At 47.4% G+C, this 24,320-nt stretch overlaps 3 protein-coding genes across 11 annotated transcripts; 1 reads left to right on the top strand and 2 right to left on the bottom strand.

Annotated features, from left to right (window-relative positions):
- Positions 1 to 1,047: 1,047 nt before the first annotated feature.
- On the bottom strand, positions 1,048 to 4,665 carry LOC105190715 (mitochondrial basic amino acids transporter). Of its 3 annotated transcripts, none has more exons than XM_011153600.2 (4): positions 4,570 to 4,665; positions 3,794 to 4,051; positions 3,074 to 3,201; positions 1,048 to 2,736 (listed from the first exon to the last, which is right to left on the bottom strand). In XM_011153600.2, exons 2-4 carry the CDS (start codon positions 3,825 to 3,827, stop codon positions 1,594 to 1,596), a joined length of 1,305 nt encoding a protein of 434 aa, XP_011151902.1. In that variant the 5' UTR covers positions 3,828 to 4,051; positions 4,570 to 4,665; the 3' UTR covers positions 1,048 to 1,593. The 3 variants fall into 3 exon arrangements, with proteins under 3 accessions (XP_011151902.1, XP_025157699.1, XP_011151903.1); XM_025301914.1 differs by lacking the exon at positions 4,570 to 4,665 and adding an exon at positions 4,161 to 4,546; XM_011153601.2 differs by lacking the exon at positions 3,074 to 3,201.
- A 1,110-nt stretch (positions 4,666 to 5,775) lies between these two features.
- On the top strand, positions 5,776 to 12,415 carry Hn (phenylalanine hydroxylase). Of its 2 annotated transcripts, XM_011153599.3 has the most exons (9): positions 5,776 to 6,246; positions 8,774 to 8,867; positions 9,125 to 9,253; positions 9,367 to 9,521; positions 9,797 to 9,979; positions 10,054 to 10,250; positions 10,430 to 10,692; positions 11,034 to 11,263; positions 11,655 to 12,415. In XM_011153599.3, exons 2-9 carry the CDS (start codon positions 8,844 to 8,846, stop codon positions 11,815 to 11,817), a joined length of 1,344 nt encoding a protein of 447 aa, XP_011151901.1. In that variant the 5' UTR covers positions 5,776 to 6,246; positions 8,774 to 8,843; the 3' UTR covers positions 11,818 to 12,415. The 2 variants fall into 2 exon arrangements, with proteins under 2 accessions (XP_011151901.1, XP_011151900.1); XM_011153598.3 differs by lacking the exon at positions 8,774 to 8,867 and having other exon boundaries at positions 5,779 to 6,246.
- Positions 12,416 to 12,486: 71 nt separating this feature from the next.
- Clk (circadian locomoter output cycles kaput protein Clock) lies at positions 12,487 to 18,888 on the bottom strand. 6 transcript variants are annotated; one of them, XM_025301891.1, is made up of 12 exons: positions 18,441 to 18,888; positions 17,087 to 17,131; positions 16,821 to 16,969; positions 16,523 to 16,614; positions 16,196 to 16,400; positions 16,023 to 16,118; positions 15,817 to 15,931; positions 15,531 to 15,769; positions 15,178 to 15,413; positions 14,401 to 14,946; positions 14,110 to 14,283; positions 12,487 to 14,004 (listed from the first exon to the last, which is right to left on the bottom strand). In XM_025301891.1, the coding sequence occupies exons 2-12, from the start codon at positions 17,122 to 17,124 to the stop codon at positions 13,555 to 13,557; spliced, it is 2,340 nt and encodes a 779-aa protein (XP_025157676.1). In that variant the 5' UTR covers positions 17,125 to 17,131; positions 18,441 to 18,888; the 3' UTR covers positions 12,487 to 13,554. The 6 variants fall into 6 exon arrangements, with proteins under 6 accessions (XP_025157676.1, XP_025157666.1, XP_025157671.1 ...); XM_025301881.1 differs by having other exon boundaries at positions 18,239 to 18,888; XM_025301886.1 differs by having other exon boundaries at positions 17,858 to 18,888.
- Positions 18,889 to 24,320: the final 5,432 nt, after the last annotated feature.

Below are 24,320 nucleotides of genomic sequence, written 5' to 3' on the forward strand. Positions count from 1 at the left end.
TGTATGTATTTTTCAGGTCCGGTTTAACGTCCGGTTCTTCCTTCGAATCTGTTGAGGGAGAAAGAGGGGGGAGAGGGGGAGGGGGAGGGGGAGGTGAACTAACGAAGCAGGTAAGTAAATGTAAGTACGTTCGCACAGTTAAAATTGAAACATTACATAGGAGATTGAAGAAATAATGACGCAGAATTCATCAGCCTTGCGTACGCGTATAATAAATTATTATGCATTTAATGTAACATTTAATGTCGCGATATTATGTGATTGTATTGGTTATGTGCCTACTAAGTAAGTGAGTAAGTACCTAGGGGACGTCAACAATTGTCAAGCATGATTGTCTACGCAATGCTACTGTATCGTTGAAAAGATGACATACTTGATGTTGCACATCTAATTTGTTAATTTTGTACCTACCGAGTGGGAGTAATTATTTCCTGAGAATTTAGCGATCGCTCGGAAAAAAGGTTAGAACTTCGTATCGATCTCGGTGCGGCTTGATTTCTGCAATTCGCGACTTGACGATTTTTCGATCCAAGACGACGACGTGGTTGCGATGAAGTTCCGTTCGCGATCAATTACTGAAGACGACCGGGAACGGCCGAAAAGCGCCGCTGCGACGAGTGCGACGGGTTCATACGTGCTGGAATTTGGAATATGTCAAAATTTTGACATGTGGACCGAAGGCCGTCGTTTCTGCGTGCACCGCGGAGGAGGAACGCGCGTAGGAGGGCGCGTAAAGGGGGAGAGAAAGCGGTGGACAGGGCTACGAATTATTTTGCGTGATTTTTGAAGAAACGAATAAAAATGTCGTGTTTGGCTGTGACATGTGGTCTTACATGTCCGCCGTTAAGCCGAAGACTGCTGCTTGACAAAAGAGATCCTGCTGCTGTTCTTGCTTCATAGTACGGGAACACAAATATTAATATTGCGCCGATTTATTAGAAAAAACAGCATTATAAAAACATAAATTACGACAATTTTCGTGTATCGATTGAATCGTACAGTTCTGGCGTGAGAGAGAGAGAGAGAGAGAGAGAGAGAGAGAGAGAGAGAGAGAGAGAGAGAGAGAAACAATCATTTTCCACAACGCATATCTTTACTAGTTTCGAGTTTCATCGAAATTTTATCGAAAAAACCTGCGCGAAGAAAGTCGCTCGTTCGCGCACAACGATTCGATTCTCTCTCTCTCTCTCTCTCTCTCTCTCTCTCTCTCTCTCTCTCCTCACCTAAAAATTCCCTAATCTACTAATTTCTTTATTCGGCCTTATTGTTTAGTTACATCAGTTACTCGCTCGTCGTTCATGGACTTGATTGTTGAAAGAATCCCCTTCTCCGTCGTCGTCGTATCGTTTCTCTTTCTCACACTCTCGAAGCGAGTCGCACTCGATACACTATATCGGTCTGTTCTTCTTAGCTGCACTACTGGACTGGTGCAATAAGTTAAAGTGAGAGAAAAATATAGTTGTCTCATTCTAACTTATTGCGCTAGTTGCGCAGTGCAGCTGAAAAGAACAGTGACAATATGTGAATACGCTATGTGATACGCTATGAATACATCAATCATCGTCGCTGGACGTCGCTGGAGGCAAGGTCAGGTCAGGTATTGCACAGCTTCGAGACGTCGAGTACACGCTGCAGGTTGCAAGTGCAGGTGTTTATGGCCGATTCGATGTTGCTCCAGTCAGGTTGCTCCAGTTGCTTCTGCTCGTCGACGTCCTCCTTCTCCTCCTCCTCCTCCTCAGGCTCCTCGTCATTCTTCGATCCTCTCGATTCGAAACTTGCCAAAGTGTCCTCCCTCAGCTCCAACGCGTCCAACGCGTCGTGCTCGCAGCCCGTTCGTCTGCAGTTGTGCACCAGACAGGCGCTGTTGTCCGGCATCAGTCCGCTGATGGACAACATGGACGCGGCGTAGTACGACACGGCGAAGCCGTTGCCTCTCGAGATATCGTCGAAGAAGGCGTTCCACTTGCTGGCGAAAGACTCGTAACTCTTGGACGCGCCTTCCCTCGGCTGCTTGCTCGACGCGAGCCCGTGAGTCCCTTTGTTCGTCGACGCTTCACTCGGCTGCGCGCCGAGCAACCTGTACGTCCACGTGACCACGGCGAAGGTCGCCGCGTTCGTCGGGAAAGCGCGGATGATGGTAGAGTTCAAGCCGCGAAACAGGCAGGTGTATCCCTCGGCGCGCACGGACTTCCTCAGACAGTCCAAGGCTCCCGAGTAACGATCGCCGCTCTCCGCTTGGATGCGCGACTTGATCACGTCGATGGGATAGGAGATCACCCAGGAAGCGGAACCGGCGAGGCCGCCCGCTAGCAGCATGTGGAACGTTGAGATCGGCTGCTTCGAGGGCGTTCTCGTGAGAATTTCGTACGTGACGAAGTACACGCCGTAGCTGGGACCCTCCCTGAAGAACGTGATGCTGAGACCCTTGAAGACTCCGCGATAGCCCTCTCGCTTGTAGATCTTCTTCAAGCACTGCAACGGACCCTGAGAGCTCTGAGAGCCAGCTCCTGGCTGGCTCTCAGAGGACTGCAACTGCAGTCGTGTTTTCGCTAATTCTATCGGACTAGAGACCGGGGTCTGAGCGAGCCCGGCTGAAGCGCCGGCCAGGAAGCACGTGAACAGACGGTCGGGCTCGGGCATGTGCCGCTGAGTCTGGCCATAAACGCCGAAAACGATGGCGTTGACCGCTGCGATCCCCGCGATCGGGGAGGTCATGCCTCTGTAGAGGCCAGTCACCTGCGCACAAAAATACGTCATGCGTCGAAATACGTCGCGCGTGATCTGAATGGGAGATTGCGTTTTCGAGCAATTTCTTCATGATTTTCATTGATATCATAGCGGCCGCGCGATTGCATGCAACGTATCCTCCCGCGTCTCTCCCGTCTCCCGTCTCCCGTCGATGCGAAAGATGCAGAGAGTGATGGCGGAAACGAGAATGATCTGGCGGAGACATTCCGGCCAGAAAGATCTCGATGTGTGATTTCATCATTGTGTGTGTGTGTGTGTGTGCGTGCGCTGTTATTGTTGTTGTTGTTCTCTATGTGTGTGATGTAAGTAATCTCCCTTTAAATACCGATTCTTTCGCGAGTATGGTGCGAAAACAGTCCCAGGTGCCCCGATATTTCGGATTGCGGCAATCCTGTGTCTGCATGTGGACCTTGACCGTGTCCAGGGGATATCCCACAACAACACCGGCAGATCCTGGCATTTAAAAGAGAGGCTTCGAGTTACATCGAGATCAAAGTTCTCCCATGAGAACACGTGTGTCGCGAATCCGCGTTGCTTCATATCTGACAGAGCACAGATAAGCGGATAAGCTTGTGTCACGATTTCTCTCTCTCTCTCTCTCTGTTAAATTCGTTCTCATCTCGTCAAAATGATGCAAACACTGATACACGCGGATATTAATTCCATTTTTGGTTCTCATATCGTGAATATATATTTTGCAAAAAAAAAAAGACGGATATGTTTTTAGCGTCACTGTTTCCACATACGTTACTCTTGACCTGGCGATAACCAAATCACGCCATAAAGCGACTGCAAAATAGCTTTTAACGTATCACGGAGAAACGGACGATAATTGAAACGAATTTCCATCCTAACTCCGTTGTATATCTGTTATTTATCGAGCGAACACACTCCAAGTTTCGCAAACAGCGTGCAACTTTGGCGTACCGATAACGACTGAGAACGCTGCAGAAACGTTGAAGTAGAAACGCGAGAGAGTAACGGAATTTTTTCTCAAACTGATGCGCGCAAAATTAAAATTTCCGCGATGTATGCGACAGCCTACCTCCCAAAAATCCAGCGAATAGATCGAGGATCATCTTTGTCCTGTATTATTCTCGCCGACCACCTTCCACTTGCAGAACCGTCTGCTTCTGTAGGGACTGCTCTCGAGTCGCGTTCCTTTCAGACATCCATCGAAGGCGGTGCAAGTAGCAGATCGGTTAGTCGCAGCGGTCAATAAATTCGAATCCATGTAAATCGATCGCTGATTCCCTTGAATTAAGCCTCAGGCAGACGACCGAATAATAATATTCGCTTATTGCTGCAAAATAATAAATCATTTACCATGAGAGTGTCGCTTGAAGAGCGAGAGCGAGAGCGAGAGAGAGAGAGAGAGAGAGAGAGAGAGAGAGAGAGAGAGAGAGACTGACAGACAGAAGATCAGGTATCGCATTGTGGTGGAACATCATCGTGATTTTATACTATCTTTTATCTCTGCCGGAGCTGTCAGCGCAACAGATTGACAGGATTATATCCTGGAAAACTTGACTCGACTCTTTGAACTGAAACGTTAAAGAGCCGGAAAGAGCGATTTCTCTGTGATTTTGTAAGCGCGAGTTATAGGTATCCACTCGAGTCCTTTCAGGTGTCTTATCTCAGCGCAGTTGCGCTGAGGAACATCACACTTCACTGAACTCTCGTGCAATCTCTTTTTATATCGGAACGATAAAATTCTGTCGAAAATTTCACTCGTCCACGTCCGGATAGCGGATTACGAGACACGAATATCGCGACGCTCGCTTCGCTCCGAGGCCCGACTCGATCTCGATTATTTCTTACCGAAAATCAGGACAAAATAAGCCGCCTGCCGCGTGCTACCCTCGTCGAATCTTCTTTCTTACTGAAATCAATGTTTCCACCAACTTCCTCGAGTCTCGGTGCAAAGATCACCGGTCGCATTATCAAACTATATATATATATATATATGTATATATATATATATATATCGCGCGGGAATTGACGTAGACATACGTAGAACATTATCGAGACAGCGCGCTATATATTGAAGAAAAAAGAAAAAAAATATTAAAAACATTCGTACATCTCGCCGCGACCTACCGCCGTGACCGGGAGAGAAGCGCGGGTCAAATATTCTCCGATAAGATTGATGGCGCTTCGCTTCGTACGTTACGTACAGCGCGCAAACAATCGGTTTTACATTCGCGCACTGCTTGCGGCTGTGTGCAGAGCGTTTCGCCCACACGCCTATTTTCTGTAAGCAGGGTCGTATCGTGTCAAGTGGCTACGTAGCGCGACGTCGTACCCCATCATCACTTGCTGGCAAACGTGTATGAAATACAGCTCGGTCGAAAATCAGCGGCGCAAAAATGCTGGGACCCTCAATCGTCCCTGCTGTGCGAGGGGAGAGGAAGGGAGAGGAGCGCGAGATCATCGCACGGGGGCGATACAGAGCGCGACTCGGAGGCTACTCCGGAGATCCGTGATCGATATATATCGCTGAGCTTGTCCTCAGCCGGCCGCTCAATTAGTTTTAAATTCCTCTCGACGAACGGGACGGAGCACGACAGAGATAGAAATACGACGACAGGTTACGAACGAGGTGCAGCCTAACATGTAGAATATGCGGAAGAATGTGTCCCGAGAGCTTGTGATATATTCATGTCTTGCGACAACGATACAGGAACTCGGGAGAAGTGACTGATTGCGCTCCCAATTGTTACGTTGTATATGTTGAACGAAATTAACAACGTTTGTCTCCCTTGGTTTCTTCATAAAAAAAAAGAAAAGAAAAAAAAACATCACAATAATATCTCAACAGAATCTGCAATTTTTTGTCGGGCGATTGTTTGTCAGAGTAATTAGAAAAACGGATGTGCTCTTCTGCTCTTCTCATCTCCAATATCATTGTCCAATATCATCGTTGGTTTCGGCGTGATATTCCAACTCTCTCTCCGCGCATTATTGCAATCAACAGCGATGTACAACAATAAAGAGAAATGCTTTGTCGTTTAGCCTTATTTATTAGTATTTCGGAACACTTCTCTATATTACGTAACATTTCGGCGCGAATTATTTGCGCCGAATGATTAGACACATCTGCGCTATTATAAAGTGTAGACGCGCTTTCGGCAAACTATGCGCACGATTTTACGACTGGCGCTATCACTGGCGGCACGTTAACGCTGCGATAACTTCTTCGACCCTTTGTCACTTATTTCTCCGATTTCCTCTCGCGCTTGCGCTATATCAGCGTTTGTATCGAAAGGCTGCTTTTCCGTCGAATGACTTGTTAAAACTGTTCAATCCGTCGCGCACAACGGCAGTGGACGGCGTTGTAGCATCGCTGAAGACAATAGCAAGAAGACAAGCGACTCATTTCGAATCGGATCGCGCGTGTTTTGGGACTCTGAATACACAACGATGTATGCTCAAAGAGCCCCGCAAACGTCGGACGAAATTGAAAAGAAGATACGCGACAATATACCCCCAGACACGGTAAGACAATAACAATTGAGCGCACCATGTACGCTGAAAGTCTGGAAATAAAGCTCGGCACGTATATATACGTTGCACAGTTGAACATATTTACATATATCATATGTTTATCCTCTCGAAATCGTCGAATTTACTAACTAATCCTTCATCTTTATTCTTTGATAACTCGAGTGCGTTGCAAGAGAGAATATAACGAAACATATTTATTTCCTTGCGAGTGGAGACTAAATTTTCAATTGTTCTTCGCACTTTGTGCGAATTCGAGAGAACACATCGAGAGATCTACCGTGCCGTTAAAATTTCTTCGCCTCTACCTCTGTGTGTTATTCATCGACGACGCGTTATTCGCCCTCATACTTTCTCTGCACCCGTAAATAATTCGTTGTTCGCTCAACGCGTAGTTTATATATTCTCTTAAGTCTCAAGTATCAATTTATTATCGGGTGAGTGCAAAAGTTCGTGCGGAGTTTGTGAGTAAAAGTCGCACAGTGATTAGGCAAACAAAAATCTTTATTCAATCAATGATATATTCTCCATCGTTTTCTATAATCTTTTCCCAACGTTCTGGCAGCATACGGATGCCTCGATCATAAAAACTGCGCGGTTTAGATCCGAAGAACGAAGAGACGCCGTTTTTTAAGACCTCCAAAGAGTCAAAGTTTTTTCCATTTAAATAATTTTGCAATGACCGGAACAAGTGATAGTCAGATGGTGCGATATCAGGAGAATACGGTGGATGCGTCAAGACATCCCATTTCAGGCTCTTCAGTTTGCGCAGCGTCTTTTTCGAAACGTGTGGTCTGGCGTTGTCGTGATGAAAGACGACTCCCTTGCGATTTGACAAAATCGGACGTTTCTCTTTTATTTCTCGATTCAGATTGGTTAATTGGCGACAGTACTTGTCCGAATCAATCGTTTCGCCAGCGGGGAGAAGCTCGAGATAGATTATGCCCTTGCAATCCCACCAAACAGAGAGCATCACCTTCATCGGGTGCAAACTGGCCTTTGGCATTGCGTCACCATGCTCACCTGATTGTTTCCATGTCCGTTTGCGCTGAACATTGTTGTAGAGGACCCATTTCTCATCGCCCGTCACTAGTCGATCCAAAAACGACTCGCTATTGAGCCGCCCGAGTAAAGAAACGGCTGCAGAAATTCGCTTGATTTTGTTCTTCTCGGTCAGCAAATGGGGCACCCATATATCGAGCTTCAAATCGAATCCCATCTTTTTTAAACGCCGAAAAGCGGTTGATCGGTCAACGTTTAGTGCTGTAGCAACTTCTTCTGTTGAAATTCGCGGATTATTGAGCACTAAAGCTACGCAAAACATCGTCATCAATGTCAGAAGGTCGACCAGAGCGTGGCTCGTCTTCAAGGTTAAATTCTCCGCGCCGAAATTTAGCAAACCATTTTTCCACAGTTCGTTTAGCTGGTGCTTCATCCTGACAAACATCCTGAATGTTTTTTACGGCTGCGGCAACGTTTATTCCCTTCCGAAACTCGTAAAGCATAACATGCCGTAAGTGCACCTTATCGATACTCATTTTTAAAGTGATATTTCTCGAAGCAGTTTGTATGAAAACAAATGATTTTTTTTTTAATAACAGCTGAAGACGTCACCTTCCCAACGTTATATAATATGTAGATGGAAGTATTAATGACAACACTTTACGACGCTTATAACTCCATCTATTGAAACTCCGCACGAACTTTTGCACTCACCCAATAATTTCACTCGTGTTCGTGGTAAAGTAAAAGTATGCGACAACAATTGGGCTCTGTACGCTGACTCACTGTTTGTCACTGTTTGTCGGCGCCTATGCGCTCGGAATGCCTCGGGACATTCAACATTTTTATAAGGTTTACCGTGAATTGACGAAATCTCGTTGCTCTATTGGAGATTCTCTTATATATATATATATAACGGCCAACAAATGTGAGAAATTATTAGATTATTATTATCATAAATTGTTTATTCATAAAATAGCCCGATTGGTTGAATCGAGCATATCCTTCCTCTTCAGGATTCGGTGACTTTAGCGAGTTCGCTTACTTTACCAAGTTAACGCGCTCGTAGATAATGGCAACGCGAATGACGCGCATTCCTTTAAGCGAGTTATCGAGTATTGCATCGAGAAATCGTCTTTGGCTTCCTGAAATTGCTCTCTGATGATGGATTAAACTGATGCAAAGCCTCCCGCGGATTGCCGGATTGTCGAAGGATCACGTCTTTTTCTTCCATATAGAGATATCTTAATTGTTGTTGTCGTTTAATTTGCGCGATCGGATCGATGTTACGTAAACGGCAAAGTAGATAAGAAAAATGATGCGTATGCGGAAATAATTGAAAGTGTAGAGAATTTCTACGAGACACAATCTGTCCTCCAGGCTGGAACGAGGAGGAAGTCATGATGAGAGTGTATAAAAGGGTTGAAGATTGTTTAATCGTGCAGTCTTGAAGCATCTTGTTCATCTTGCAGTTCAACTTTCGTTCGGGGTTTTCCCCTCGGTTTTCTCTTTTTTGCAGAATTTTCACAGTTGCGCGACGCGCGTGCTCGAATATTCTCTAAATCACACTAAATACTTAACGATATACGATGGCAGACGTGACGGGAAAATCGGTACGTTTGTATATATGACGTCTTCCTTTTAGCATGAACTGTGTAAATTCTTCTGGCACTGGATGAATTTTGTTTTGCGCATTCAATAAATAAAATATCAATAATAAGATATTAGAATATCGAACGAATCTCGAATGAAATATCGAGGTCAATGTTTCTCCACAAAGTATCATCTCCAGAGTTATACGAGTTGTGTTCTTCAACTTGAATTTTTCGCTTTTAACGCTGGTGGAAGTGAAACGTACATTGTTCGTTAGCCAAAACTTATCCATGGAGGGAACTACATCAGAGAAGGCTGGGACTCGGCCAAAAGTACCTGCCTGATCTTTTGCCCCAAGGAAGAAGACGAGATTGGTTCACTGGGACGATATCTCCAAATGTTCGCTGTGAGTGTGAATGAAATCGGCGCTCCAAGTCCTGGTTAATCCGCGCCCTGGATATCAACGACGCGCGAAAGTGCACACGCTCGGTGTTTGCTAGTGTTGCTCTTCTTTTTTAGAAACACAAGGTGAATCTCTTGTACATCGAGTCCAGAAGTTCCCTCCGTCAACCGAACGGCTATGAATTTATGGTGGAATGCGCGCCGGGCAGTAATATCTCCTCCGCGATTGAATCTCTGCGAAACCAGTGCAGCTATTTTTCAATCATTTCTAGGTAGGTTCAAAGGAGTTTCCGACGTCCGCGTATGGACAAATTCACTTTGCTGTTACACATTACAGTTGGCATGTATTTAAACCGAAAAGCATTTTATCTATCTGGGATTGAATTCGTCGAGGGTTATTTCCGCTCTCTTTACGTAGATTTGTTTAATAACGCACAACTGCTGGTCGTTCGCTTGTTGAGAACACTTCCAACCTTTTCTGCGGTCTAGCCTAGTTCGGGATGAAAATGTCGCGCGAATGTCAGCTTGCGCTTGCACTCGTTTTCAGGAATCACAGGGACAATCTGGACACTGTGCCGTGGTTCCCGCGGAGAATACGCGATCTCGACAAGTTCGCTAATCAAATCTTGTCGTACGGCGCAGAGCTCGACAGCGATCATCCCGGCTTCACCGATCCCGTCTACAGAAAGAGGAGGAAATATTTCGCCGACATCGCTTACCATTACAAACAGTGAGTCGAGCGAGTCGCCTCTGCGTAAAATCCACCCCACAAATTTTGTCGTTGTACACTGTGGGATATTTTAGTGGGCAACCCATTCCGAAGGTAGAATACACGGCGGAGGAGACAGCGACGTGGGGTGAGGTCTTCAGGCATTTGACGAAACTCTATCCAAAGTACGCTTGCAGAGAGCACAATCATGTTTTCCCGTTGCTCATCGAGAACTGCGGTTACCGTGAGAACAACATACCTCAGCTCCAGGATATATCGAATTTTTTGAAAGGTGACGCCACTCATCCGCTGACCCTGTCGTGTAAAACGGGAAAGTTTCGTTGATACTCTCCGTACATAAGGTCATACATGCGACTTGCGCGTTCTATCATCTAATCGCGACATTGACGGTCGCGAAAGAAATTTGCCTTCGACCGTGTTTGAAAATTCCGTGTGTCAATCGTTTACTAGACTCCACCGGCTTCACTCTGCGTCCTGTGGCAGGACTGCTGTCCTCGCGCGATTTTCTCGCCGGTTTGGCCTTCAGGGTGTTTCACAGCACGCAGTACATACGACACAGCAGCAAGCCGTTCTACACGCCAGAACCGGACGTGTGCCACGAGGTCTTGGGCCACGTACCTCTTTTCGCCGATCCGGCCTTTGCGCAGTTCTCGCAGGTCGTCGGTTTGGCATCCCTAGGTGCTCCGGATGACTACATAGAGAAACTCGCTACGGTAACAAAAGTTCCTCTTTTCTCCTTGTCCTAAGTCAGAGCACCTCGAGCGAAAAGGTGCGCGCGCGCGCGATCAACTCTGTTTACTTCGGCTAACTTCGGCTGTTACTCATTTTCTCTTGCAATTCACTTCGATATCGATTGCTTCTCACTGTTACTCTTTCAGCTGAGACAGAGACGTGTGCCGTCGGCAAGAAACGTGTCGGCGAAAAATCAAGTTGCATTATTAATCTCGTGTATAACGAACAGTGACAGTGTGACACTTATTCTCGACGAATGATTCTTTAGCGATCGAGATATTATCTAATTATGTTCGCTCATAAATTCAACTTATTCGCACAGTGCTTTTGGTTCACGGTGGAGTATGGGCTATGCTTGCAAAATGGGGAATTGAAGGCGTACGGCGCCGGGTTGCTTTCGTCTTACGGCGAGTTGGAATATTGCTTGAGCGACAAGCCGGAATTGCGACCGTTTGATCCGCCAAAAACAGCAATGCAGAAATATCCAATAACCGAATATCAACCCGTGTACTTTGTGGCGGAAAATTTTGAAGATGCCAAGGAAAGGATGATGTAAGTACTACGAACGTATCTAGAAATACGACGGATAAACGAGATCATAATAAACATTATCATTTACGTCAAGATAAAACTTGCTCGTTTTGTAACGTGAATAATATTTTGTAACGTTTCCTTATCACGAAGCGCTATTTTTCTATATTAATTAAGCGTCATCGTGAGTCAGTGACATCGTAAGAGCTCTCACACGACGGCCGAGTGTCTCCGACGACGCTGCGTCAAATACGTCGTAGGACGTGTTGCTTGTATTATTGTTTGAATATTACGAAAATATCTAGCCATTCGCACGCCTCTCTACTTGTGCTCGTGGTGCACATTGAGCCGAGGAGTCGCGAATTACGAATGTCAAATAAAGAAAGCAATGTTTTTTCTCAAATGTTTTTAGCAAATTTGCCCAAACTATACCGAGGAAATTTGGCGTCAGATATGATCCTTACACGCAAAGTATCAACATTATCGACAGTAAACAACAAGTGGAAACTCTTGCAAACAACTTGAACCAAGAAGTGCAAATCTTGGTAGACTCTTTGAGGAAGCTGCAGCATTAAGATTCACCTGAGCAAAAAGAATATGCGTCATACTTAATCTATATCATGATAATATTATGATGACAGATAAACAATCGATATGTCTACAATGCTTGTGATAAATATTCTGAAATGCTTTGTGATGATACAACGTAACCATCAGTTAGTTTTAATCAGATATGTCTATAATGCTTGTGATAAGTACTCTGAAACGCTTTGTGATGATACAACGTAACCATCAGTTAATTTTAATCAAAGTGACATGCAAACAAAGAGTGTTGTGAAAACTATACATTTATATAAATTTTCTCGTGAAACACTTGAGAATTTTTCTCACAATTTTCTCACTCAATTTCAGCCAATTCCGCTATTTTCAATTAAAATATCTTCAATTTAAGTAATCAATTAACTATTAACCGTAATTGATCAAGTTTGGTCAATTTTGCTCAACATGACAAAATTGCTTGATTGAGGGACAAAGGAGATTATTGCGTTCAACTCTAGTGGAATAATCGACCGATTAAATCAATCGAAAATGGTGATGGAAATTTTAGCTCCGAGATCAACGATTATAAGGAAATAATAAATATTACAATGGTCCAACATGTATCCGTGTAATTATGATACGTAAGATATGTATGAAAAAATGATAACATTGTGTATATATATATATACATACAACAAAATATATAGTATATTACTTTCTTCACCATCGTATACATGTACAAATGTGTGAGAGTATGTACCCTGTTTTGGAAAACGCGGAATTTGGTCCCTTCTCCGATGACTTGACGGCACTTGTTATAGAAAAATAAATCCAATAAATATGCAAAAATGTGATGTGTTCAATTTGGATCAGAGCTTCTACGTCCGTCGTTGTCACGAGCGACTTACGTCCTATAATCCAGCCGTGTTCTCGAGAGAGAGAGAGAGAGAGAGAGAGAGAGAGAGAGAGATTACCAAAACGTTTACATAAAAATTCTACATTAAATATATTCTTACTTCTCCGCGGTAGTGGGAGCGCGCCTTTTTGCGAATCCTCTTGGCGCGTGTATTCTTCTTATCTCTAATATTTATACAATGTACATACATATACATACATACACATCAACACATACACATACATACACAATATATACACAATAGAGCGCGGTGATTGTATTCTTTCGTCACCGAGCTGCCCTCCACGTTCTGGTCAAATCTTTTATGCTTTGGGAATCTCTCTTCGTCAATGTATGTCAATTACATTCTCGTCTGGGAAGTTTCAACGATCGCCGCTTGTAGTCTCTCGGAGAATCACCAGAATTTACTGGTAAAAATCGTATAATAAGCATCGTCCATCATCGGGGAACTCCTCTTGTGTCGCGCTCGTATATATATATGTAACCGTTATCTTCATAAATTATAATCTTACAAACACACACACACACACACACACACACACACAGAATGGAGCAGCACTTGGAAATTCCCTCGCGCTGCCCCGCGTTTCGAGAACTTTCGCAATTGAGGAATGCCGACTAGTATCTCACAGGAAAGTCTCTCTCTGGTTCGATGGTCGGCCGCGCGAGCGAGGAAGAGATAGATACGATTATAAACAAATGTACAACGATCATAGAGTGGCGCGAAATCGACTCGCAGTCATCGCACGCGTCCACACGTAGAGGGTCTTCAGGATTGTACGTAAATACGCAGACGTGTGTGAAAAATCTCACACAAATAGCCGATGATCTGCCGGCGATGAGAGACGGTCTCGCCTCAGTTTTGCGCAGATCTCTGGTGTTGACTCGATGACGTCTCCATGTTACCGTAGATTATCTCGGCCTGTTGAGGGCAGATCTGAAAAGGCACGAGATCGGGGTTGCTGGTTTCTTGCTGCGGCGGACCCTGTTGTTGCTGCTGCTGCTGCTGTTGCTGCTGCTGCTGCTGCTGCTGCTGCTGCTGTTGCTGCAGCTGCGAGTGCTGTTGCTGTTGTTGGGTTTGAATGATAGCGCCCACTGTGCTGTGCGTCGAGCCCGGCGACGGGCTCACTTGCAAGGGATGAGAGAATAATTCCGTAGGTACTAGAGGCACTGGCACGGTGATCGGTATGGGAAGCACGTTGACGTTCTGCACGCCGTTGGATGCCGGCAACTGGACGTTGGTGTTGTTGGCGTTGCACCGGTTGGCTTGTTGGCACGGGTTCGACGGATTGTACGGTATGCCCGCCTGTGTAAAGGAGAAAAGTCGGGTTCGTAAGTCCCTAAAACACAGCCGGTCGTCTCGAGAGAAGGCGGGGTCAACAGGCAGTCAGAGTCGACAGACGATACGAACATTGAGTAACGGCGTGAGGATCCCGTATCGGGCGATGAGCAATTGCTCAGAGACCCTCCTCAGTTCCTCCTGCTGATGTACGATCAACTGTTGCAGCTCCTCGTGCTTCCGCTGCAGCTCGTCCTGTATCTGATTTTGCGCCGGGGTCATTACGATACCTTGCTGATGCAGTATCTAAAACACGGGGAGGATGAAGGAGGATGAAGACCTCGCGTCGAGTGTAGCGTAATAGTAGTAGTAGACTACGCTACAAATCGCGAGCTTGATTAGTAGGTAGTTAGGTCTCTTCACCTCGTGGGTAGGCACGGTCGAGAGGATAGGCGCAGCGGGCGTTGCGAATCCCGCGGTGACGACCGACTGCAGATTGACCGTCGCGTATTGCGCTGGATCTATGAAATTAATGCACGACTGGTTGACGTCCAGCTGTTGCTGCTGCGGCGGCTGTTGCTGCTGCTGCTGCTGCTGCTGCTGCTGAGGTGGTGGCTGCTGCGGCGGTTGCTGCTGCGGCGGTTGCTGCTGCGGCGGTTGCTGCTGCGGCGGTTGCTGCTGCGGCGGTTGCTGCTGCTGCTGCTGTTGCTGCTGCTGCTGCTGCTGCTGCTGCCTGCTGTCCACCGACGTAATCGGCTTCGACACGACGGAGCTGCTCGCCGAGGCTGCGTTGGAGCACGACCCGTGCGTTATTTGCGATTGCGGCGAGCTCCGCAACGAGACGGATATCGAGGACGTGTTGGAGCCGTCGCCGCGATGTCGCAGATTAGAGCCGACCGTAATCGACTTTGACGTCTTCGACGACTTGCTCGGCCATTGCGCCAGCGGTGTCTGACAGGACGCGGTCACCTGCGTACGCGTGGCAGAATGATTCGTTGACGCAACATGCGAGACCAGGCGTGTTCGTTAATTTTAACGTTAAGTGTGTGTGTGTGTGTGTGGCTTAACGGGAATACTAGTTTGAACAGTGATCTCGCGGACAAGCGCAAACGGCGAGCAGAAGAACCGAGAGCCCCGTTCGTCCGCGGCCGCGGCCGCGATTACGTGTTGTACGATTTGCATGAGCGCGTGTCGTCTTACTTGTTTTACAGGCAATAAAACATCCTGACTTTGCGTTTTATCGTAACCCCCCGTTTCCGCGCGCAATTCCTTCATTACGCCGACGTAACTGACCACGTAATGCGTGCACACGATGAATTCAGGTTTCGAGTTCCACTGATTGTACGTGATGTAGAACCTGGTCTGCAGCCAAATCCACTGCTGGCCCTTCGTGAGGAATCTGTAGTAGCAGGACGTTCCCTCGCCCTTTTGCATCACTAACGGGAGCGGGAGGGGAGGGGGAGGAGGGAGGGAGGGGGGGACGAGAGTGTGGCGTAAATTAATTATATATTAAATTTGTACCGCACCGTCCACTTCTCGTTTCGAGCACTCACGCGATTCGTGGCACGTGACCACGTTGTCCAGATCGTCCACGTGGTAATAATCATAACCGGAAGTGCCCAACACCTCGAAGGGCAGGTAACCGATGATGGGCGGCGCTCTGTGGTCCAGGAACAGGAATTTCCACTCGAGGCTATGGCGGGACGTGAATTCCGACTTTGCGTTGTCCGTCACGGATAGCTCTCGGATAAGCTGAGGAGTCTGAAGACGACCCGTACCCACAAAGACCAATCTGCAAAGCGACACGTGAGTGCGACGATGTGCGCGGCATTACTTTACCTTTGTATCTTATTTGCGCGGAGGTCGGAGGTAAAATACTTGTTGTCTGATCCGCTGGTATTACTAAACTTCGGACTCGCTAGCAGATTGTCAACGTCGTTGTCCACCGCTGAACCTGAAAACAACGCAATGTTCCATCGATTTCGCGCGTTTCGGGTATTCGTCCGCGGGCGGACGATTAATTTTACGGGCGGATCTTTACTCACGGAAGTATCCGATAAACTGTACAAGCTCATAGACGGAGTCCTCCCGAAAATCGAGTCCGCCTCGTTTGATGTGGCACGCGAAGGATATTTGGTCCTCTGCGCGCGACAGATCGTCTTATTAGCCAAAGGGTCACGTGCGCGGTGACTTTCGCATAATCGCCGAGAGAAAGTACCTTTCTTTACGGGATGCCTGTCCCGCGCGCCGCTAGGATTCAGCAGGATATTGTACAGATGAGGCTGGTCCTCTTGGTACGTTATGTCGTAAATGGTCGTGCTCTCCAGTTCGTTCGGAAGATAGCCGAGCAAGGATGTGACGCTTTCGGATACGTAGTAAATACGTCCGTTTGACGAGAAAACCATGATAAAGCCATCCAGTGCCTGTGTGTTGACGTAAAAGTCGAAGAGACTAATTCGCACACACACACATTCAAGTTTGTCTTCTACTTTGTTCACACAAGTTTGTGAACTGCCTTGTGTGTGATCGGTCGGCGGTTTATTACCTCTAATATAAGGTGCGTGAATTCCTCGTTCGAGAGAAAGGACGGCTTCCAGTCTTCTTGAATCTCATGTACCCTCGACCTGACTGCTATCTCTGTAAGACACAGCCGGGTATAGAAAAGCGTGATGCGCAATTTTAACGAAGAGTTGGAATTTAGAAAACAGAGGAAACGACATTTATGCAACTTAATCCATCTAAACGACACACTTTCCATTTATTCAGAGACAGAGTCCGATCAGTCGATTAATTCGAGGGGAAACACTTTAGCAGATTTATATTACAGTGTAAAAAGTACCCACCATTGTGATTCTTTAGAAACAGTATTGTCGACTTCAACACCGTGGATTTGTCCATTTTTCGCGTGTTAGCACTGACCATGCTGCCGAGCTCGTTGACGAGCATGTTAAATTGGTCTCTGCGTTTCTTTTCGCTGAGATTGCGCGATTTCCTGAAAGGTGGACATCAACACACGTTTAACGCTTATCGAGACGAAAATCGTAACGTCGCATCAGTATGCATTGCAAATGCGTCGTATGTTCTCTTTTCAATTTAGACGCGTCCTTACCGCTTCGTGTCGTCTTTGTCGTCGATATCATCGTCCATGATGTCACTGGAGACAAGACGCGTACTTTAATTTGTTAATCTCCGGCAAAAATTCCTCAGAGGAAGAAGAAGAAGAAGAAGAAAGCTATTGCTACTGCGTGTGCTTCTGCGAGAGAAGATTACCCGGACCTATATCGATGTGTATTTACATTTGCTTTTACGGTCTCACACGTCCGGCGTACGATTCTCCGCCGGGATTGTTTGACGTCATGTTGATTACCTCGTCGTAATTTATCAATAAGAATTTGCACGATAATATATGCAAACAAGAAGTAGAAACGCAAGATTTATATATCTTACAATTCGGCGAGTTAATTGCCGCGAGAATAACTGATCGTTCGGACAGATCGGTGCGCTCCCACTTGGGGAGCACAACTTAACTGTCTCAAGTAGAAACAGACGCGTGCGGCGTGCATGGCCGGACGAAACGGCCGACCACCGGCAGCGATCGCGGACGCGCCTCTTCAAAAATCGTACTGATATCTAATTAACAATATTCAATTAAGCATATTAACAAGCAGCTTCATAATTCTAAACTAAAGGACCAAAGGACTAGAAGGAGAGCGGTTGCACGAGAGAGACGACGGAAGATCTTTGCGAAAGTGAGCGCGTCGCGACGCACATAAAAATTACTTCATTTCCATACACAGGTTACGACGTAACTTTGTGTACAATTTTACTCAGCGCATGTAACACGCACATGTAGATGCATCTTTATCAAGCGCATATTTACATTGCACATTTGTCTCGTCAATCAACAAGGCAGCATGTGTTTCGCAACGCGGACGCTCTTCCGGGTTGATCTCGATTCTTTCGTGCAGCCAGATAAAGCCAGACTTTTTCGTAAGTGAAGTAGTCGCCGCGAGCGGCGAACAAAAGGCCGATCGCAATATGCCACTGCAGCTGCGCGTTGCTCGAAACTCATAGGAGAAACACTCAAGGAGAAATCAGCCCGGGGGTGGTTAATTATCGACGGTCGCGAGGAGAAACGCCGTTGAGTATCACAACGTCGAGCTACCGTGTGACTCGGCTTGGATTCACGCGAACCATCCGGACGCGTGTCGCTCGTTCAAACGACACAAACCGGACTAAGAACCTTGCCAGCCGCGATTACCCGCGAATATCCATCGGCGTGTCTCGTCCGCCCCGACCGATCGACCACGAGGAAGGTCCTCGTCGTCGGCAGCTCGTCGTCGACTGACACTGAATACGTGTATTATTGCGCACGTATGAGCGTGCGATCGCAACTCTCTCTCTCTCTCTCTCTCTCTCTCTCTCTCTCTCTCTCCCTCTCCCTCTCTCTCCCTCTGTCGTGCCTCAGGTCGAAGGAGCGCGTTGGACCTTCTGGACAGCCTCGATCGTCCGTCGATTCTTCCTCGGCAGCCTCGTGTTCACGACTCGCACGGGGTGACGTCTCCGTCGGCAGCACCGCCGCATCTTTCGGTGGGAACAGCGGCGACGAGCATCCGCGCTCTCCCGAACGGACGGTCCGATATCGCGTCACGGGGCCGCGCAGTCGGTGATCGCGCGGTGATTACGCGAGACGCTGCTGCAATGGACTGCCGATGTCGACCGTAGCGCCTGCTCGCATCGCTGCACTCAGGTTCATTAGCCGCCGCCGCCGCCGCCGTCGCCGCCGCCGCCGCCGCGAGTCTAATCGATCGCGAACGTTGCCCGCGAGTTTTTACGCCGCTCCGCGATTCCGCGGCGCGATTGCGAAAATTGCCCGTGGCGGAACGCGGCGGAGAGCGGCCGGCCGCGGTGGAAAAGTGGCTCGAGCCAGAACTGCCAACCCGCCTCGGCAAAAGTCCCCTTTGTTGCACTTTGCGAGACCGCGCAAGTCGTTCTTTGCGCGTTGCTGATGTCGCTCTCGCGATCCCTCCTCCGCGAGGTCTCTCGGCAGATCGCAGCCGCTCCCTCGCAGCTCCGCAGCTCGGGTGTACTTGGATTTTCGCCAGAGGGTTCGGTGAAACGGGGAAATGAGTAGCGCAGCTACTCGGTTAGTAAAGCACCCCTTTGGAGAAGGGATGGAAACTTTGCGTCGCAAGACTATTTTGCGGAAGAAGCCGGAGTTTTCCGCTTTCCGAGAAGATTGAACTGCGAATCTTCTCGGGCGCGTTGAGAGGCGAGCGCAGTGGAAAATGTAGCACGTGACCTGACGTCAGACGTTTCCACGTCAGACGCGCGTCGCGTCAGTGCGAACGAAACCGGAGCGAAATACGCGTTAGTTTCCGCGAATATTTCCCCGCATTTGTACGGAATAATCGCACAAGTTCGCTCGTTTGTCGTATATTTCTCCCGTCGACGAAAAGCACAAGATAACAGTATCGAATATCTGAGCGCGCTCATGCATCTCGTCGCGTCCTCGAACTTTGCGAAAGATCCGGACGATAATTACAATTTCTCATCCGTCTTCCGCGCAATCAGCTGCCTCGATAAAAGGGAAATCCCGTTTATATTGTCCGCACTGGAGCGTATCAGCTGGTCGGTCGACCTTAGGGTGGATTTTCACGCAACGATCAGGCGGGCGGGCGGGAGGAGCAGTTTTCCAGCAGGCGCGCAGCCGCGGCTTTATCGCGCACTGCAATCCCGCGGGTTTGCAGATGCCGTCGGTGAATGTCGCGGCGCCGCGATACATCAGCTCGCGGCCGCACATTCGAAAGCCGCGATTGGCTGGTCGCGATGCATTCGCGTTTGCCGCTCGCCACGCAGAATGCAGGGAGTGCATCTCTGCGTCGCTGCGACGACGCGGCAGCGCGTCGCTAAGCGTCCCGTGCATGCAATTTGCGGCCTCCGCGACGGCTGATATCGCCGTGAAATATCGCTGCGACAAATATAAATCTGCCCGATACGCTGCGCCAAACCGACCGACGGCGGTATTGTTGTGCAAAGAGATACTCACCGATCACCGTGAGGTTTCGAGCTTACGACGCGAACACGACGGCTCCTTATCTCGTCGAAACGAGAAGGAGGACAAGGAAAATCTGGGTTGCGAGATACCCGAGAATCATCGTCGGATATTTTTATCTGCGGTCTCTCTCTCTCTCTCTCTCTCTCTCGTCACACAATCGATTCGCGCTTTTCTCACCGACTGATTTCCTCGACGGGAGTGAGAAAACGCAGGAACGATTGGACGAACAAGGAGATTGAATAACAAATAAAGCGTGCCACCCACACACACACACACACACACACACACACACACACGGGGGATATTTCAATAAATTTTACATAATGTTTATTATTTATAGTGTACTCAGAAATGTCGGGCCTCAACCAGTGGGCCTTCTTCTTTTGACATATTTGATCAATGAACATCACAATGTTAATTTTCCCCTAATCCGTATAGTTACTTCATCTTCTCTATTAAGAGTGACGCGCAATCTGCTCGTACCGCTGAAATATCGGCGGGAGTCGGCATTGCACGCAGGTCTATCGTCCGTGTTGTGTTAGGCGGGTTAGGCGCGCTAGGCCACGAGATCGAACTGGCCACGAGAAACCCGCTCGAAGGAACGAGATGGACCAAATGGATCACCACGAGCCGGTGGGCCGCAAGAAGGTCCGGCTCGCTTTAACGAAAATCAAACGAACGTAACGAGCGGATTGCGCCTCGCAAAAAATAGATATGTCCAGCTCCGCGACTCTTGGTTCTCTCATCCACGATTCAACATGCCAGCATATTCGTACAACAAAACATCGAATAACAACTGCGATATAAAAACAAAACGAAAGGAAGAGGTCTACATATCTCTCAGCCGCAGCAACTCGTCGTCAAGTTCCGAATTTCGATCGGCGCGTATTTTTATATGTATATTCGATCAATCAATAATATTCGACAAGTATATTAAAATACAACGCATCGGTAAATCTTTTCTTTTCTTTTTCTCGTTTTCTTCCCTCTCTCTCTCTCCCTCTCTCTCTCTCTCTCTCTCTCTCTCTCTCTCTCTCTCTCTCTCTCTCTCTCTCTTTACGTATTACACGAGTCGTCGTCGTCAAATTTATACACATTCTCGTTTTCTCACCGGTTTGGAAAACGTCGCGCTTCATGTTGTCCATTTCGGGCCGACATTCGAGGAGTTCCTAAAAATGACGGGTTCAAAAGTAGGAGATGGAGGGAGAGGATGTGGCGGGAGGGGGGAGGGGGGGTTTCGACTTTCCTTTTCTCCATTTACTCGCATTACAACGCAGTAACCAACCGTTTCCCACTGTACACGCCTCTCTATCTCCGCTCGACTCTCTTCGTCCCTCTGCGGACAATGAAAAATTAAAGATACGCACGCGTCGCGTCGCGTCGCGTCGCGTCGCGAAACGAAACGAGACGGAACTCTCTCACGTGTCTTCGCGACGTCTCCTCTTCCTCTCGGCCTTACTCGGCCGTTCGTCGGCCGTTATCCCGTCCCCCCGTCCCCGGTTCGCTTCGATCCCCGACGCGACCAATTGAAAATTCACCGCGGGCCAGTCGCCGACGATTCGGAAGCATTCGGACAGCATTTGGATGCGGTTTCGTTCGTTATTTTTTTCCTGTTCCGACCAGTGTCGCGCTTAATTGTACTTCGTTACGGGACGGGCATAACCGGCACACGCGCAAGCTTGGTTTCGAAATCAAGCAATCGGAGCATCTCGAAACGAGAGAAGAAACGAAGGAACGCGATTCGTGTGTCGCACAATTCGCGAGCGTCTCGCGCTCTGTGCGTGCAGTACTCTACTACTTGGGCCGCGCACACGCACACGCGCACGCGCACGCACAGACATATGTACGTGGCAAAATGTATGCGCGATCGGATTGATTTTTCCTCATTTCCCTTCCGCGATCGCTCGCATCGTCGTTCGCTTCTAAATTCGCAGCCGGAGAGCGACGAACGCGACGAGCCCGAATCTCGACCACTGGCCGGCGGCGGCACGCTAATAAATGGCGCGGAGGCGGCAGTGGCGCGAGGATACATTTAAGTTCTCGTTATATAGGAATCGTGGGGGACTCGATATTCGAAAAACTTGGTAAAAATATCGGTGTTACCTCGCGCCGCTCGGCACGCCCGCCCGCCCGCTGCTCTCTCTCTCTCTCTCTCTCTCTCTCTCTCTCTCTCTCTCTCTCTCTCTCTCTCTCTCTCATCTGGCCCACCTTAATTAAAATTCTCTTAAACCTCCGTAAACACACCTCGTCCAGCCTAGCGCTATACGAAATGATCGTTACGAGATACGATAATATATATATATTTATAATATATATATAATATATATATATTATATATTCTACATTACATTACTATGTTCGAAAAATAATATTACAATATATAGTGTATGTTGTTATGTGTATTATCATTTTTGTTTTTTTCTCTCTTATTCCTCCTCTCCTCCACGATAGTTTCGCCTTACATTCTCGCTTATCGCTTTTTTTTTTTTTGTTTTCCTATTATACGCGCGGTAATACCTAAAATTTACAGTTAGTTATACACGGCGCTCGACGCTGCTGAGAGGAGGCCGACGATGTAAAAGACGGTGGTTCGATATCTGGCGCGTTATAATAACTGTGGATCTGTTGTAAAAAAATTATATCTCGCAGTGGATAGAAACACGACACACTCTGGCGCTCTCTCTCTCTCTCTCTCTCTCTCTCTCTCTCTCTCTCTCTCTCTCTCTCTCTCTTTTTCTCTCAATATATCGTATATATATAAAATCGTCGGATAATACAATAAATAACGTCAATGTGTGCTGATAGCACCGACACGCGCGGTGCTCGTTACCCCTTAAAAGAAACCTTTCTCGTCGTCCGCCCGTCAGTTTCATCGTCAACGAGTATACCGATCGACCGAAGGCGTCATCTTAAAAGCGGTGGCTCCAACTCAAAATGTGACGTTTTCTTCGGTCTAATTCGCGAAGCCTTAGAATCCAAAAAGCAGAAAGAACTCAAGAATGAAGATTCGTAAAACGCTTATCAAGTAGGCTTACTCAAGTAGACAAGATAGTTACTTCGCGAAGACTTTACTCTCGGATTTCTTTCCCTTTCTCTCTTTCTTCCTCTTTTTTATCTTTCTCTCTCTCTCTCTCTCTCTCCCCCCTCTCTCTCTTTCTCAGTTTCTCTGTGTCTCTCTGTCTCTCTCTCTCTCTCTCTCTCTCTCTCTCTCTCTCTCTCTCTCTCTCTGTCTGTCTCTTTCTCTCTCTCTCTCTCTCTCTCTCTCTCTGCTTTCGTAACTTTAAGGCACCATAATCGAAATGAAGAAAGATCGATTCATACCGCTACTAAAATATCGCCTTCAATTCCCGTCGTTTTCGTCTTTCCCACTTTAATCGACTGTTCGTCTCGTACGTTCTTTAAAAGTGCGGAGACCACAAAAGACCTTGTGTGGAAGGCAACGCTTATTATCTACCACGGAATGCCCTATGAGATTTATCTTCAGCGTTATGCGCGTCGGTTCGTTCTCAGCAGCGCGCGCAGTCATACTACCAAATCCTTTTGGTGTGTAAGTGTGTGGATGTAAAACCGCTAGGCGCTTCTCTCTCTCTCTCTCTCTCTCTCTCTCTCTCTCTTCTCTCCTTCTCTCCTTTTCTCTCTGTCTCTGTCTCTCTCTCTCTCTCTCTTTCTCTCTCTTTCTCTCTCTCTCCTCCTCTTCTTTCTTTTTTTTTTTTTAATTTGAATAACAACCATTTTTTTTAATTTGTTTCACTAAATATATCACAAACTGCCGGCGGCTAGTGCAACCCTCGGATCCTCGCTGAACGCGACGGATCTCTCTGTCGCGTCTCTCTGGCGCGACTTCTGCTCCTGAGCTCGTCGCTCGCGGTGAACGCGGAGAACGCGGCGTTCAGAGAGAGAGAGAGACCTTGTAGTTGGAAAAATACATGCCTTGGAAAAACGTTTGTATGCACGTTCGACCGGAAAAATCGAAGAGAAACGTCCAAAATGTCCCCCCTCCCCCCTCTGTCCGCCCCTGCCCAGCCCAGACCTCGTGCCCCGAACTTCCTCTGTACTCCGTTTATCCGACTACGTAAATATGTGTGAGTCTACTACTGGTTAACTTTAAATACTAGTTGGTACTAGTGAATACGTATTACTTACGGCTTGTGCGAGAGAGAGAGAGAGAGAGAGAGAGAGAGAGAGAGAAGGAGAGAGAGAGAGAGAGAGAGAGAGAGAGAGAGAGTTACACTGTGTAATTGCACTTTAATCGACGATCTTCAAGTATAACGTGTTATAGAGAGTA

The sequence above is a fragment of the Harpegnathos saltator genome, unplaced genomic scaffold, assembly GCF_003227715.2.
Source record: "Harpegnathos saltator strain DR-91 unplaced genomic scaffold, Hsal_v8.6 scaffold114, whole genome shotgun sequence".
Lineage (NCBI taxonomy): Eukaryota > Metazoa > Arthropoda > Insecta > Hymenoptera > Formicidae > Harpegnathos > Harpegnathos saltator.